The sequence below is a fragment of the Hemiscyllium ocellatum genome, chromosome 9 (genome assembly GCF_020745735.1).
Source record: "Hemiscyllium ocellatum isolate sHemOce1 chromosome 9, sHemOce1.pat.X.cur, whole genome shotgun sequence".
Taxonomy (NCBI): domain Eukaryota; kingdom Metazoa; phylum Chordata; class Chondrichthyes; order Orectolobiformes; family Hemiscylliidae; genus Hemiscyllium; species Hemiscyllium ocellatum.
In genome coordinates, this window is record NC_083409.1 from 72,668,112 (window position 1) to 72,684,852 (window position 16,741).

At 40.4% G+C, this 16,741-nt stretch overlaps 1 protein-coding gene across 1 annotated transcript in view; it reads right to left on the reverse strand.

Moving 5' to 3' along the window:
* Positions 1 to 415: 415 nt before the first annotated feature.
* Positions 416 to 16,741, reverse strand: part of calr (calreticulin) — a 56,317-nt gene continuing 39,991 nt past the window's right edge. Inside the window, exons 7-9 of the mRNA XM_060829825.1 lie at positions 4,589 to 4,732; positions 4,406 to 4,498; positions 416 to 553 (exon numbers count right to left, since the gene is read on the reverse strand). Coding sequence (XP_060685808.1) covers positions 416 to 553; positions 4,406 to 4,498; positions 4,589 to 4,732 — 375 coding nt within the window. The remainder of the gene's footprint in view (positions 554 to 4,405; positions 4,499 to 4,588; positions 4,733 to 16,741) is intronic.

Consider the following 16,741-nt stretch of genomic DNA (forward strand, 5'->3'; position numbering starts at 1 on the left):
CTCAGTGGTGGTGCCTGCTTTTGGTGCAACTGAGGTACTGCTCCTCTCTTGGGTAAACAGCATTTAGGGGTGGCCAGCTGTCAGACCAAAATTGAACTATTTCAGCCAATGAACTTCTGAAAATCTGTTCAATGACCACAAATTAACATTAAATTACATCAAAATCAAAACTGATCTTTGACATTTCATGTTGATGAAATTATAGACCTTAGATTTACTTTTGCTGCAAATTCCACAATCTCTACAAGTAAATATTACTGCATCATCTTATATATACTAAAAAAAACCATTAATTTTTAAGACACATTTGTTTATGAAGGTACAGTGCAATTGTTGGAGGTAACCTTTTGGAACACAATGAACATTCTAAATGTCGACAAGTTGTCTCATTGAACCTTCAACATGATTTAAATCTTTACAATTCATATTTATGTGTATCCATCTCCATGTCTCCTTCTTTTTCCTCTTTTCCTTCTTCCTCCATTTCAGCCTTTTCTTCCTTCTGTGCCTTCATTTCTTTTTCCTGAAGTTGTTTCATTTTCTTCTCAGCAACCTATTATGAAAGAACTAAATCTATTACCTTGTGAAACATTTTTCATTAAAGCCATTTGGTCGAACAAATCTTGAATATTGTTGAAAAAGGGACATTTTGTTGAGGCTTTTGTCCGACCCTCATCAGAGGACTACCAGAACCTCTAAAGGAAGTGCTAATTGGCTAGCAAGTGGACTCTGATTGGTAGTCACTGTAACATTTCAAAGTTTGCAGATGATAACAAGTTGGGTGGGAAGGTAGACTGTGACGAGGATGCAGAGATTCTTCAGCATGTTCTGTACACATTGGGCGATTGGACAAATGCAGTATAATTTGGATAAAAGTGAGGTTATTCACTTTTGGAAGCAAAAAACAAGAAGGCAAATCACTTTCTGAATGTCTGTAAATTAGGAGAGGGGATTGTGCAGTGGGACCTGGGTGTCCTTGTGCACTAGTCACTGAATGTAAGCATGCAGGGGCAGCAGGCAGTAAAGAAGGCAACTGGAATGTTGGCCTTCATCGTGAGAGATTTCGAGTACATTGTTGTTGGGATGCGTTGTTGCAGTTATGTAGGGCCTTGGTGAGGCCACACCTAGATTATTATGTGCAGTTTTGGCGTCTTTTTCTGAGGAAGATGCTCTTCCCCTTGAGGGAGTGTAGCAAATGTTTATGAGGCTGATTCCAGGGATAGTGGGACTGACGCATGAGGAGAGATTGACGAGGTTAGGATTGTTTTTGCTGGAGTTCAGATAAGAGTCAGGGGGCTTTATAGGATCTCATAGAAACTTACAAAATTCTAACAGGACCAGACAGGGTAGATGCAGGTTGGATGTTCCTGATGGTAGCTGTGTCCAGAACCAGGGATAACAGTCTGAGGATTCAGGATAGACCATTTAGGACAGAGATGAGACATTTCTTCACCCAAAGAGTGGTGTTACCACAGGAAGTAGTTGATGCTAAAACGTTGTATGTATTCAAGAAGCAGCCAGATATAGCATTTAGGGTGAATGGAATCAAATGTTTAGGGGGAGGAAGCAGAATTACGCTATTGAGTTGAATGATCAGCCATGAACACGATGAATGGTGGAGCAGACTCGAAGGGCCAAATGGCCTCCTCCTGCTCCTATCTACTGTGTTTCTGTGCACCAGTTAATGATAATTGACAGTTAACTGTTGAGCTTTATTTAAACTCAGATTGTAGCAGATTGACTGTCTAAGGGGCGTCCTTACAGTGGTTTATAAAATCATGAGGAGCATGGATAGCATCAATAGATTGGAGTCTTTTCCCTATGGTGGGGGAGTCCAGAACTAGAGGGACTAGGTTTAGGGTGAGAGGGGAAAGATTTAAAAGGGACCTAAGGGGCAACTTTTTCCCTCAGAGGATGGTGCGTGTATGGAATGAGCTGCCAGAGGAAGTTGTGGAGGCTGGTAAAGTTACAGCATTTAAAAGGCATCTGGATGGGTATATGAATAGGAAGGGTTTACAGGGTTTTGGACCAAGTGCTAGCAAATGGGACTAGATTAATTTAGGATATCTGGTCGGCATGGACGAGTTGGACCCATGCTGTACATCTCTATGATTCTATGACTAATTCATCAAGGTATTGCCTGAAGAAATGAACCCGTGAACGGCTGTTAATTACTTTGCTAAGTAAAACAGATGTAGTACATGTACACATTCTTTCATTCTGCAAAGAACATGACCCTATATATTAATACAGCATCCAAACTTGAAGAAGAGTAGGCTACTCAGTCTTCTGAACCTGTTCTGTTATTCAATCAGACTGTGGCTGATCTGATTTTAACCTCAATTCTACATGCTTACTTCTGCTTAAAAAGGGTAAAGATTCGACATCCACTGCCTTTTGAGTAAGCAAATTCCAAAGATTCCCAAACCTCAGTGAAAAAAATGTTTTATCATTACTGTTTTAAATGGGTGATCCCTTATTTTTAAAGTATGACTTCTTGCTCTAGATTCTCCAAACAAAGAAAATATCCTGTTAACATCCACCCTGTCAAGTTCCCTCAGGATCTTATATATTTCAATTAAGTCTCCTTTGACTTCTCTAAACTCCAGAGGAAACAGGCCTCATGTGTCTTGTCTTTGCTCACAAGGCAATCTGTGAAATTCCAGCTATTAGTCCAAGAAGCATTCTCTGAACTGCTTCCAATGCTTAACCTCCTTCTGTAAGTGTGGTGTCCAGTACTGTACACAGTACTCTTGTTGTGGTCTCACCAATGCCCTATATAACCATAACATAACCTCCCTACTCTTGTATTCAATTCCCCTCACAATAAGCCATAATATTCTATTAGTTTTCCTGATTACTTTGCTGAACTTGCATACTAACATTCCATGATTCATGTACCAAATCACCCAGATATCTCCGCATCTCAGAGCTCTGCAACCTCTCCCATTTATATAATATACTTCATTTTTATTCTTTCTGCAAAATGGACAATTTCATACTTTCCCTTGAGGCAATCCATTTGCCAGAACTTTGCCAACTTGCTTAACCAGCTATATCTTTTTGAAGGCTCCTTATATTATTTTCACAATTCACTTTCCTGCCTACCTTTTTGTCATCAGTACTGTAGCTACTATACCTTCAAACCTTTCATCCAAATCATTTATATAAATTATAAATGGTTGAAACTCAGCACCAACCCACGTAGCGCACCACTCATTGTGTCCTGCTAGCCTGACAAAGGCCCACTTATTCATACTTTCTTCTTCCTGTTAGCCAGCCAATATTCTATTCATGTCAGCAAATCACTCCCTACAGCATGAACATTCTATTTTCCCCAATAGCTCTTGATGTGCCAACTTATCAAATACCGCTTGGAAATCCAAATATAATACATCCACTCGTTCTCCTCTATCTACAGCAAAAGTTATTTCATCATTAAATAAAAATGATTCCCCTATGACAAAACCACATCAGTTCTGCCTGATTATCTTGAACCTATTCAAATTCCCTGTTATAACATCTTTAATAATAGCTTCTAACATTTTCCCTCTGAAGATGTTAATCTAAATGACCTGTAGTTTCATGCTTTCTGCCTCAGTCCCTTTTTGAATAAAGGAGTTGCATTAGCTATTTTCCAATATAAATAGTTTTGGAAAATTAAAACCAATGCATAAAGAATTTCACTGGTTACTTCTTTTAGGATTCTAGGATAAAATTTGTCAGGACCTGGACACTCAACAACTTAAAGTTCCAATAACCTACTTAGTACTACTTCCCTTATAATATAATCTTCAAGGGTTCCTCCCCCTTTCAATTCCTGATTTACATCTACTTCAGGATACAACTTGTATCCCCTCTAGGAAAGACTGACACATAAATAAATATGTTCTTGCTGTTCTGCCATTCAATAAGATCATGGCTGATCTGACTGTGGTCTTGACTCCACATTCCCACTGACTCCAAAACTGAAGGCACCAAAATTAGGGCAGTATGGTGGATCGGTGGTTAACACTGCTGCCTCACAGCACCAGGGATCCGGGTTCGATTCTGATCTTGGGTGACTCTCTGTGTGGAGTTTGCATATTTTCCTCTGTCTGTATGGACTTCTGCTAGACGCTCTAGTTTCCTTTCATTGTCCAAAGATATAGAAGTTAGGTGGATTGGTCATGCTAAACAGTCTCATGGTGTTCAGGGATTTGCAGGCTAAGTGGGTTAGCCATTGTAAATGTGGGGTTTGGTGAACTGGCTAGGGGTCTGGGTGGGATCCTTTTCAGAGGGTTGGCGTGACTTTAATGGGCCAAATCGCCTCTTTCCACAGTGTAGGAATTCTGTAAATGCATTATTACTTTTGATTATGTCAGGCACTGGTAAAGTATTTTTAGAAATAAAATTAATTGTTTACCTTAGTTATTCCCCATGTTTGGTTACCATATTCCTCAGCATATTTTGCATCATTTGTAATAAGGAAGTTGTCAAAGATTGTTCCAGATTTCACCTATGTCAGATAAAAGAGTAGAGAATGTATAAACTATAATTTCCTTGGTTTAATTCAATCAAATATCAACAAACATATTAACAAACATACCTGCCATAGATCAAGACCAAGAATACCGATGTTGTCATATTGGCATATGTTGGAATCTGGTTTGTATTCAGGATTATCAATTTCTGGATGAACCCAATTTCCTTTGAAGTTAGGGTTGTTAATCTGATGAGCTTTCCATTCACCCTGAGCACAGGATTTTAAAAAAATTATTTTACTGTTCATTTGGTCATTAAGACATTTAAAGCAGAAACTAAACAATATTTTTCCAATGAATGTATTGTTCTAATTAAGTCATCACAAAACTATGAGGACTTGTGGACCCAGGAACTTCGATGAGGACAGCTGTGGAGTGAATGCAAATGGTAAAAGGACAAATATCAGGTTTCTCATACAAAAGATAAAATGACATTAGATACAGTAAAATCATCCTGCACTTGAAACATATATCTCTGATGGATCTACAGGAAGTAACAAACTGCTTGAATTGGCAAATAAATAGGTCTGCCTGTAGAGCAAAGAAGGAAGAGATAATTGAAATATTGGCAAATGATTTTAGACTGGCGGAAATGTGGGAGTGGCGTGTAAACCAGTGGTGAGTCATGAGTTGATAAGGATTCAATTATAGTTACAGTAGTTTGAACATGAGAAAGAGAGCAAGCAGCACAATATAGGGTAGAAAGGAATTCTGGAATCAGAAAGAATAGGAAAAGAAATAGAACTTTTGAGATCTGAGCTTGAAGAAAGAGAAAGAGAGTTGTAGAGAGAAGAGAAAGAGACTGTAGTTAGAAAACTGGAACAAGTATTGCAGAGGGAAAAAGAGAAACAAGATTGGGGATCTCAGCTTAAAATTGTGTAGTTAGAAAAAGAGACTTCCTATGCTAACAAAGATTCTAATGGGGAAAACCCAAGACATAATGTATAGTCCAGTAAGGAAAAGTTTAAGTTTGTATAGATTGCACGAAAATTTGAAAAAAAAATATGAAGGCACTCTTTATGTCATTTGAATGAATCGCAAAAGAAATGAAGTGGACAAGGGAAAAGTGGACATTGCCATGTGAAGTGTGTTGTCAGGTATAGTGCATTACTGACAGAGGAGGATTTTAAAGATTATGATAAATTTTTTTTAAAAAGCTATCCTGGCTGTGTGTGAGTTGGTTCCTGAAACTTCCAGGCAAATGTTCAGAAATTTAAAGAAGCAGGTTTAGCAAACCTACATTGAACTTCATGGGGTAAAGCAAAGAATTTTAACAGGTTGATATGGATAAAAGGAAAACATACCACATATAGAAGTCTCAAGAGAAATTATTCTCTTGGAAGAATTTTAAAACTTTCTTTCTTTTGTAATAAGAAGCTATGTTGAAGACCAGAAGGGTTGCAACTGCTAAACATGCAGCAAATTGCTATTGATCATGAGTTGATCCATCAAAATATTTTTTTTTCATCATACCCATGCACTCAAGAAGATAGCAAGAAGATAGAGGTGTGGGATAGCAAAAGGGAGGCAACTAGTTAGGGTAAAGAAAGCAGAGCTCTGAATGTCTAAATCCTCTCCTCAGTTCAGGGAGGAAGGCACTGAAAGTGGAGGTGAAAATTAAAGACTTAAGTGTGTTGTATGTTAATTACCACAAGCTATCTTTAATTCAGTTACTTATTAATTCATCTCACAGACAATCACGTACTGAAATAATTACTTAAACTTTATTACATGGAGCATCGAAAATAAGACCCCTCAAGGAAGCAAGTTAAGCTTCACAACTCAATTAATGGTGAAATTTAGCTAATATTCCAATCAACAGCATCTGTCTCTGGATGTCCAGGGTTTGATTCTCCTGCAGTGTTGTTCTTCAATGTTCTGATGAAATTTAATTCTTATAAAAATTTCTGATGAGATGTTATTGATGATCCTTTAGATCAATTCATCCCCAACACGGATGAACACTGGTGTCCTCGAGTATGAAATTTGCCTTCTTATTTGGAGTAGCTGCGCTGTTCCATATTACATTTGCTTTTAACTATCTGTTCAAAACATAACTTTCCTGCAATTAACCCCTTTATCTCAGGACCTTCCTTTTTCAGGCAATCTTAATTTACTATTTGTAACGACACAGCAAGTAATCAAGTGGTTTCTCTCTCTCCCAGAAAACAACTTGTTCATGTTGCTTTGACTCCTTCTTCTGAGGGATAGTTAATTAATATGTTGCTCTTCATTCCTTTATAATAATTTCTCTTTGTTCCTTTCATCTCAGGAAATAATTTATTGCTGATCCTCTCAATCTCTAACAGTTATTGAAATTTTGCAGTTTATATTATCACTGTCCCTCCTTTTTATTCATTATGTTAAATATGATGTACAAACACTAGAGTAATTAACCATTTCCCACCATGTCAGTTCATATCTAAGTTCTGTGGCTACACCATGAACTTGTTTAAACACAATTTCATTGCGGGGTACAGATGCATGCAAACCAATAATCAATAAATTGAATTACAGAATACTGATCAGTAACCAATCACAAAAAAAGAGTAATAGGCACACCAATAAAGACAATAACTATTAATTTGAAATAACATTATGCTATAACCATTGAAGTTTTAAGATGATCATATACCACTCTTGCCTGTTTCTTTTATTAACTTTTTAATCACGCCTGCAAGTTATTCCAAGATATTATGGATAGTGTCATTAGTGGTCAACCTTGCTTGACCACCAAGTTTAATAACATCATTCATTACACCGTATATACTTTTAACTTGAGAAGTTTATTGATGTAATTGACCATTTACAGCACTGATGTCTCGGCCATTAGCTGTTAAAACTCCTGCACCATAAATGCCTGCAGCATCTCCTATCAAACTTTGGCACTTCCTACATCTCCATGCAAGTTTGTAACCCTCTTATTCAACAACGCCTGAACCAATTCCTTATAAATGTTAGGTAAAGGTTTTGGACATCACAATGGCAATGGAATGCCTGAGAGTTTCAGAATTACTGGTATCAATTCATGATCAACATTTTCATACAATACTTAATTTGCCTATGCTTTGCACAACTATCCAACTTCTGGGCCCATTTTGGAAATGGGCTCGACCACCATGTTATCATTGCACTAAAAATTAATGCATGAATGTATAAGCAGAGACTGCAGAAACTAGATTTTAATTATTCATGGAAGTCACCATATTAACCTGGACTCAAACTGTAATTGTTCCTACTGATGGACCAGTTAAGTACGTAGACGTCTGCATTCCTGACCACTGAGATGGTGACCATATTAGTTTCATGGTCTCCATGGCACCACAGGAGGCTTATTGTCACATTATAGAAAGCGTGCCCACTTTCACTGTACGTTGGATTCCTGCTGCTGACTCCATACCTCATGTGCAAAAGCTAGCAATACAGTTCCAATAATCAGTTTCATAGCTTATCCAAAGTTCAAAAGCAAAATCTCAAGGTAATTTCCTTTCCTTTGTACGGTTATCAGTTTACACAAAGAATTTCCGAATTCCCCAGCAAGGTAGTCCACTGCATCTCTTCTAACCAAATGTTCGTTTGGTCTGTTTCTGTTTCATTGAGGTGAAATCTTGATTTCACGTTCTGAGTTTTTCTTATTACATTCAGTTTCCTTTAATGTTACCAACTGCTGACACTGGGGTTTACATAGTTGAGATGATGATAATTGTCATTTGGGTGTAACTGATTGTTGCTGTTAAGATGGTGGAGTGGGCTGTACAGTGCCATTCATCCCAAGGATGTCAGGAGATGTTGGTTTTGTAATAGTTGGAATTCTGAGGTTAACTGACGTAGCTGGTCCCACACAATTAGATTAGACTTACAGTGTGGAAACAGGCCCTTCGGCCCAACAAGTCCACACCGACCCGCCGAAGCGAAACCCACCCATACCCCTACATTACCCCTTACCTAACACTACGGGCAATTTAGCATGGCCAATTCACCTGACCCGCACATCTTTGGACTGTGGGAGGAAACTGGAGCACCCGGAGGAAACCCATGCAGACACGGGGAGAACGTGCAAACTCCACACAGTCAGTCGCCTGAGTCGGGAATTGAACCCGGGTCTCTGGCGCTGCGAGGCAGCAGTGCTAACCACTGTGCCACCGTGCCGCCCACAATGGACTCCATCTGCAGCTTTTTGCTGTTGAGGTAAATTTACAGCGTTAAGGAGCACGTGGTATTGACGATATAAATTATTTTCAGCCTCAAATGCCTGTAAGTGATTCACAGGGTACCATCCCTTTTTACCAATAGCCAATAATGTTTTGTATATCAATGGGCTTGTTTTGTTAATTATTGAATAGGAATCAAATATTTTGGTGACAAGAATGTGCCACATTGGAAGCCTTGCAGCATTATTTTCATTCCCAATGCATATTCCATAGATCAGACTTTGGCATCGAAGTATGTCTTACTTTTTTCCTGTTTCTTCTCCATTTGTACTGCTTCTGCTAGACTAGTGGCCTGTAAGTCCTGTATTAAGGTTTTCTTCTATTTTAGTTTGATTTACTTTTATTGCACTCAGTTTCAGTTCCCTCGAACTCAGCACCGCCCTCCTAACCTGCAATCTTCTTCCTGACCTCTCCGCCCCATCCCACTCCAGCCTATCATCCTCACCTTGACCTACTTCCACCTATCGCGTCTCCATCACCCCTCCCCCAAGTCCCTCCTCCCTACCTTTTATCTTAGCCTGCCTGGCACACTCTCCTCATTCCTGATGAAGGGCTCTGGCCCAAAACGTCGAATTTCCTGTTCCTTGGATGCTGCCTGACCTGCTGTGCTTTAACCAGCAACACATTTTCAGCTCTGATCTCCAGCATCTGCAGACCTCACTTTTTACACTACTGGAGATTGCCGAGGCTTGCTCTCTCAGCCCCCTCACTTTGCTAACTCATCTGCATGGATGTTTCCTTCTGGAGATGATCTGTGATGGGCTTTAATTTTAATGGTCCCAAATTCTTTATCACTTGCCTGTTCTAAGACATACTTCAGTATCAGTGCTGAAGATAATGGTTTCCCATCTGCTGTCACTAAGCTGCTCGCTTCCTTGAGCAGAATAAAATCAGTCAGGCTACCACAAGCAAACATGCTATCAGAGTAAAGGCTTGACAGGGTCAGGAATTCTTCAAAATGATTCACTGTAGAGACTGAGTGTTGCTAATTCTGCTGCTTGTGCATTCATACGACTCAGTAATTTTAAAAAGACAGCATCACATGTTTCTCTTGTTGGAGTTTCCACATAAATGCTACATTCTGTCTTCCTGTTGCCATCTTCATCAATGGAGGAGCCCATAGCAATTTTAAATTGAAATTCATATCCTCTTTGGAACAAGTGGTCCATTTGTTTCAACTGCAGCATAAGTATGTGGTTCATGCTGATGTAGCAAATTGTCTGCTAAAAAGTGTTTGTTTTTCATCTATAATATGCAAGCCTTACAACATATGTGTCCATCAAACTGTTCTGTTCTAACATTGCCGTAAGGTGTCCATCCAGTAGTAACTGGGTAGGCATATGTTCTTTTAGAATGGTAAACTGGAAAAGCGCAGCAGGTCAGGCAGCATCCAAGGAGCAGGAGAATCGACATTTCAGGCATAAGCCGTTCTTCTGAAGAAGGGCTTATGCCCGAAACATCGATTCTCCTGTTCCTTGAATGCTGCCTGACCTGCTGCGCTTTTCCAGCAGCACAGTTTTCAGCTCTGATCTCCAACATCTGCAGTCCCCACTTTCTCTCTGTTCGAATGGTAAGAGGAGTAAGGTCAATTATGTATACAAAATGTTGCAGAGACCAGAAAACAGCAAGCAAATGTTTTTAACAAAATGAGAAGCCTTGTTCTTCTGGAGTTAAAAGCCTGAAGGCACTAAGAGACAGGACCTAAATACTGATGTCTATTTTGTAACAGTACAACTGCTCATACAGTGTTGGCGGCTGCTACTTCTAATGCAAGGCATAGCTCTGGTTCTGGAACCTGTAGTCCTGGAGCTTGAACTAAAGCTTGCTTCAAATCACTGACTGCTGTGTGTATTGCTCCATCCATTCCCACAGAACGTTATTTTTCAACAGATCTAACAATGGAGCTGCTTTAGTAGCAAAGCTGTCAATGCGAATTCTACAGTAACTCATTAATCTTAAGAATAATTTTAGGGTGCTCACATCATTAGGTAAAGGCAGATTACAAATAGCATCAATCTTTTTCCTGCTGTCTTCGATTTACTAGATGCCATCACTGTTCCCAAATAAGAGACTTTCTCATTCTTGATCTGTGCTTTCTTAGGGTTAACTTTCAATCCTAAATTTTTGAGGAGAGTTAAAAGCCTGTGTAGCAGCATCAGGTGTTTGTTATTGGTCTCCATTTGTAGCAGCAAATCATCTCCATAGTGAAAAAATGCTCTCATCCCTTTGTTAATCTTTGATAGAAAATGGAATCCTTGTGACAAACAGGTCCAAATGTACGATTGTCCATGAAAGATATACACATATTTCGACTGGCGTTCTAATTTTAAAAGAATGGAACAAAATCCATTACTAATATCCAGGACAATGAAATACTTTGCCTGAAGTGTCTGTTTCATCATAGGCTCAGGACTGATGGCTACAGTGGGTGCTTTGCAAGGAATGATTTTAGTCAACAATAGTCAATTGTCAGTTTCCAGGAGCTATCTGGCTTCTTAACTGGCCAAATAGGGAATTGTTAGTAGAGACCACCAGGCACGAAATACCTGCTTAAGCAGACTATTGACTACTTTGGTTACCTCCCCTTCTGCTTGTTTTGAAAAAGAATATTCTCTCTATGATTTGGGGTCTGGGCTGTATATCACTACCTCTCCTGCCATAGATCTACAATTATGTTTGTGGATAGCAAATGCTTTCTGACACTGTACAATAAAACTTTGAACAGCTTGATCAACAGTCAGCTCAAAGGGGGCAACCTAAATTTCTCCCAATGTACTCCCAGTGGTTGTACTCACCAGTAGGAACCTCAAGGGGTCTCTGTCCTCCTAACCAGGACATCTGCCAGATGCACCAGTTTGTTGGACTAAAGGACAAATCACATTTCCTCATTAAATCTAAACCCAATATCTACAACTCCTCAGTCTAATTCTACTAGGATGACTTAGTATATTACTAATTTGAATACATCAGTGGGGAGGTTTCAATGCCCTCTTGTGTGTGGCCTGTAAAGCCACTTAACAAAATTGTTTTTGCACTGTGCCCATTTAACCACAGTTCTGGACCCTCCTGCATTCCATAGGAATTCAACAAGGTCATCTACCTCGCCCTCAGTGAGAGGTCTTCCCACACTATCTGATTTGGCACCACATGCCCAAAGCAAAGAAGCCTGATACTGTTACTGGGGTACTCACTCCCCTGCTCCATGATCAGATGAATGTGTGTACAGGCAGCACGGTGGCTCAGTAGTTAGCACTGCTGCTTCACAGCATTAGGGACCAGGGTTTGATTCCAACTTTGGGCAACTGTCTGTGTAGAGTTTGCATATTCTCCCCACATATGTCTGGGCTTCTTCTGGGTGCTCTAGTTTCCTCCCATAATCCAAAGGTGTGCAGATTAGGTGAAATTGGCCATGCCAAATTGACCATAGTGCTCAGGGATGTGTAGATTAGGTGCATTAGTCAGGGGTAAATATAGGGTAATGGGGTAGGGGAATGGGTCTGGATGGGTTACTCTTTGGAGGGTCAGTGTGGACTTGTTGGGCCGAGTGACCTGTTTCCACACTGTAGGGATTCTACAAGTGGTTCTTCCAGTGACCTGTTTATCCAAAAACTGCTGGAAGGGACAGATTTTAGCAAAATATCCTCTTCCCTCACAACTAAAACACAATAGCAGTGCTTTGCTCCTTCCACTAGAGAGAAGAAAAGATGAGTTACCTCTGCCTTGACTGGAACTGTGTCCTTCATTCCTCCAGACAGGTGGATGCCTCTGAGGCCTTTGTGTTTTATAAAGTCATAGAGATATACAGCATGGAAACAGACTCTTCGGTCTGACTCATCCATGCCGACTAAATATCACAGCCCAATCTAGTCCCACCTGCCAGCATCCGGCCCATATTCCTCCAAACCTTTCCTATTCATATACCCATCCAAATGCCTATGAACTGTTGCAATTCTACCAGCCTCCACCACATCCTCTGACAGCTCATTCCATACATGTACCACCGTCTGCATGAAAAGGTTGCCCCTTAGGTTTCTTTTATATCTTTCCCCTCTCACCCCAAACCTATGCCCTCTAGTTCTGGACTCCCTCACCCCAGGGAAAAGACTTTGTCTATTTATCCTATTCATGCCCCTCATAATTTTGTAAACCTCTATAAGGTCACCCCTCAGCCTCCGACGCTCCACGGAAAACAGCCCCAGCCTGTTCAGCCTCTCCCAATAGCTCAATCCAACCCTGGCAACATGCTTGTAAATCTTTTCTGAACCCTTTCAAGTTTCACAACATCTTTCTGATAGGAAGGAGACCAGAATCGCAGTCAATACAGTGGCCTAACCAATGTCCTGTACAGCTGCAACATGACCTCCCAACGCCTGTACTCAATGCTCTGACCAATTAAAGAAAGCATACCAAACGTCTTCTTCACTATCCTACCTACTTACAACTCTACTTTCAAGGAACTTTGAACCTGCACTCCAAGGTCTCTTTGTTCAGCAACACTCCCTAGGACCTTACCATTAAGTGTATAAGTCCTGCTAAGATTTGCTTTCCAAAATGTAACACCTCGCATTTATCTGAATTAATCACCATCTGCCACGTCTCAGACCATTGGTCCATCTGGTCAAGATCCTGTTGTAATCTGAGGTAACCCTCTTCGCTGGCCACTATACCTCCAATTTTGGTGTCATCTGCAAACTTACTAACTGTACCTCTTATGCTCGCATCCAAATCACTTATGTAAATGACAAAAAGTAAAGGACCCAGCACCGATCCTTGTGGCACTCCACTGATCACAGGCCTCCAGTCTGAAAGACAACGCTCCACCACCACACCCTCTGTCTTCTACCTTTGAGCCAGTTCTGTATCCAAATGGCTAGTTCTCCCTGTATTCCATGAGATCTAACCTTGCTAATCAGTCTCCCATGTGGAATCTTATCGAACGCCTTACTGAAGTCCATTTGGATCACACCTACTGCTCTGCCCTCATCAATCTTCTTTGTTACTTGTTACAAGTTTGTGAGACATGATTTCCCATGCACAAAGCCATGTTGACTATCCCTAATCAGTCCTAGCCTTCCAAATACATATACATCCTGTCCCTCAGGATTCCTTCCAACAACTTGCCCAACACTGAGGTCAGGCTCACCGGTCTACTGTTCCCTGGCTTGTCTTTACCGCCCTTCTTAAACAGTGGCACCACGTTTGCCAACCTTCTGTCTTCTGGCACCTTACCTGTGACTACAGATGATGCAAATATCTCGGCAAGAGGCCAAGCAATCACTTCTCTAGCTTCCCACAGAGTTCTCAGGTATACCTGATCAGATCCTGGGGATTTATCCACCTTTAACCGTTTCAAGACATCCAGCACTTCCTCCTCTGTGATCTGGACATTTTGCAAGATGTCACCATCTATTTCCCTACAGTCTATATCTTCCATATCCTTTTCCACAGTAAATACTGATGCAAAATATTCATTTAGAATCTCCCCCATTTTCTGTGGCTCCACACACAGGCCGCCTTGCTGATCTTTGAGGGGCCCTATTCTCTCACTAGTTACCCTTTTGTCCTTAATATATTTGTAAAAACCCATTAGATTCTCCTTAATTCCATTTGCCAAAGCTATCTCGTGTCCCTGTTTTGCCCTCCTGATTTCCCTCTTAAGTATACTCCTACATCCTTTATACTCTTCTCAGGATTCACTCAATCTACCCTGTCTATACCTGACATATGCTTCCTTCTTTTTCTTAACCAAACCCTCAATTTCTTTAGTCATCCAGCATTCCCTATACCTACCAGCTTTCCCTTTCACCCTGACAGGAATATACTTTCTCTGGATTCTTGTTATCTAATTTCTGAAGGCTTCCCATTTTCTAGCCATCCCTTTACCTGCGAACATCTGCATCCAGTCAGCTTTTGAAAGTTCTTTCTTAATACTGTCAAAATTGGCCTTTCTCCAATTTAGAACTTCAACTTTTAGATCTGGTCTATCCTTTTCCATCACTATTTTAAAACTAATAGAATTATGGTCGCAGGCCCCAAAGTGCTCTCCCACTGATACCTCAGTCACCTGCCCTGCCTTATTTCCCAAGAGTAGGTCAAGTTTTGCACCTTCTGTAGTAGCTACATCCACATACTGAATCAGAAAATTGTCTTGTACGCACTTAAGAAATTCCTCTCCACTTAAACCTTTTACACTATGGCAGTCCCAATCAATGTTTGGAATGTTAAAATCCCCTACTATAACTACCCTATTATTCTTACAAATTTTAGTACAGTTCATTTTTCCTGATTTTTTTAATGTATCCAAGCCTTTGTGTAAGTGTTATCCTCATACTTTTATAGGTTTACCTAGATACCTTTGTGAAATGGCCTATTAAGGTTTGCAATCAAATACAGCGTTGTCCGTGATCAAGATTGTTAATTGCTGGGTCCCAAAAATTGATTTAAATTGGACCCATAGACAGGTGGCAAATGCCATTAGGTGTTCCCTTTTCTTTTGTCTAAATTTATTCAGTCCGTCCATGGGCTCCCTTCTATTATATCCTTTTGCTGTCAGTCCTGTCTTCCCCATAACCGCTAGATAGACCCCCTCCATCCACCGTAATGCTACATGGATTGGAAAGGACATCTCGTTTGAATTGCTTAAGCACACAAGGGAAAGCTTCACCTTCCCCATTTCATCAAGTCCATGTAACCCTCTCTGATGTTGAGTGGCAGCAAACAGCTCATGAGTAGCATCACCAGGTGCAAAGATATCTGTAGCATAATTCCCTAACTGTGTTACAGAACAAGGAGTATCACACTGTTTGTTCCCATCCTGAAATCCGGTTTGGACTGTATGAAAGAGATTCATTGGGTTTACCGAAGCAGGCTGCTTTAGTGCTTCAGCCATCCTACCATCTCCAAAGGACTCGCAGGAGTCTGTGAGAAATGCTTCATTTTGACCTCCTGTCCTGGAGGTTGAGATGCCTCTGGGAATCGACGTAAACCAGCATTGGGCAGGGCTTGTGTCTCAGACAATACAACTAGTACAGATGGATACAGAGAACCTTTATCTGAGAATGATGGAAGACAGAAGGGTCAGGATTATATGACTATTCCCAAACCTGATTTGAATATTATACAGCTTCCTCCTCAACTGATCCCTAATCAGGATCACCTCTTTCATTCCTTGATTTCTGTATGTTCTCAAGGCACAGTGAAATTCTTTATGGCTGGACAGCTGTGACTTCAAAGTATCAATTTCTTGTTGGCATTTAGAATGAACAATATTCTGCATTTCTAGCTCAAGCTATGTCTGATGTAATATTTTAAAGGCTGCTTGGAGATTTTTACATTTGTTTTCAAGTTCCTGAATCTTAATTTTTGACTCCTGAACCTGCCTTTTTCACACTTCTGTTTAGTGCTTCAAATTGATTTTGATCATGTGAGAGGTAAAATATCTTCTCCTGATTGGCCATCTCTAGGGGTTTAACCTTTCCCTTTAGTTCTGGCTTTTCTATTGGAAAACTGCCCTTTCCTGACTGGCAGATACAGCTTGAGCTAAAAGTGCAGAATATCATTCATTCTAAATGCCAACAAGAAAGTGATGCCTTGAAGTCACAGCTTTTCACACATAAAGAGTTTCAGTGTGCCTTCAGAACATAAGGAATCAAGGAATGAAAGAGGTGATCCCGATTAGGGATCAGTTGCGGAGGAAGCCATATAGTATTCAAATCAGGTTCGGGAATAATCATATAATCCTAACCCTTGTGCCATCCATCACTCTCAGATAAAGGTTCTGTGTATCCACCTGTCCCAGTTGTATTGTCTGAGACACAAGCCCAGCCCAGTATTGGTTCTGTCTTAGCTCTGCATCTTCTAACTTCGACTCACTTATCTCACCATTTTTGTTTAACACATGCTCCACATACCAAGTCTCCATATAAAGACACCAATTTCCCATCAGTCTGTCCTCTTTGGGTGCACACTTCCCCAAGGACTTTGTTTTGTAAATATTTTTATTAAGAA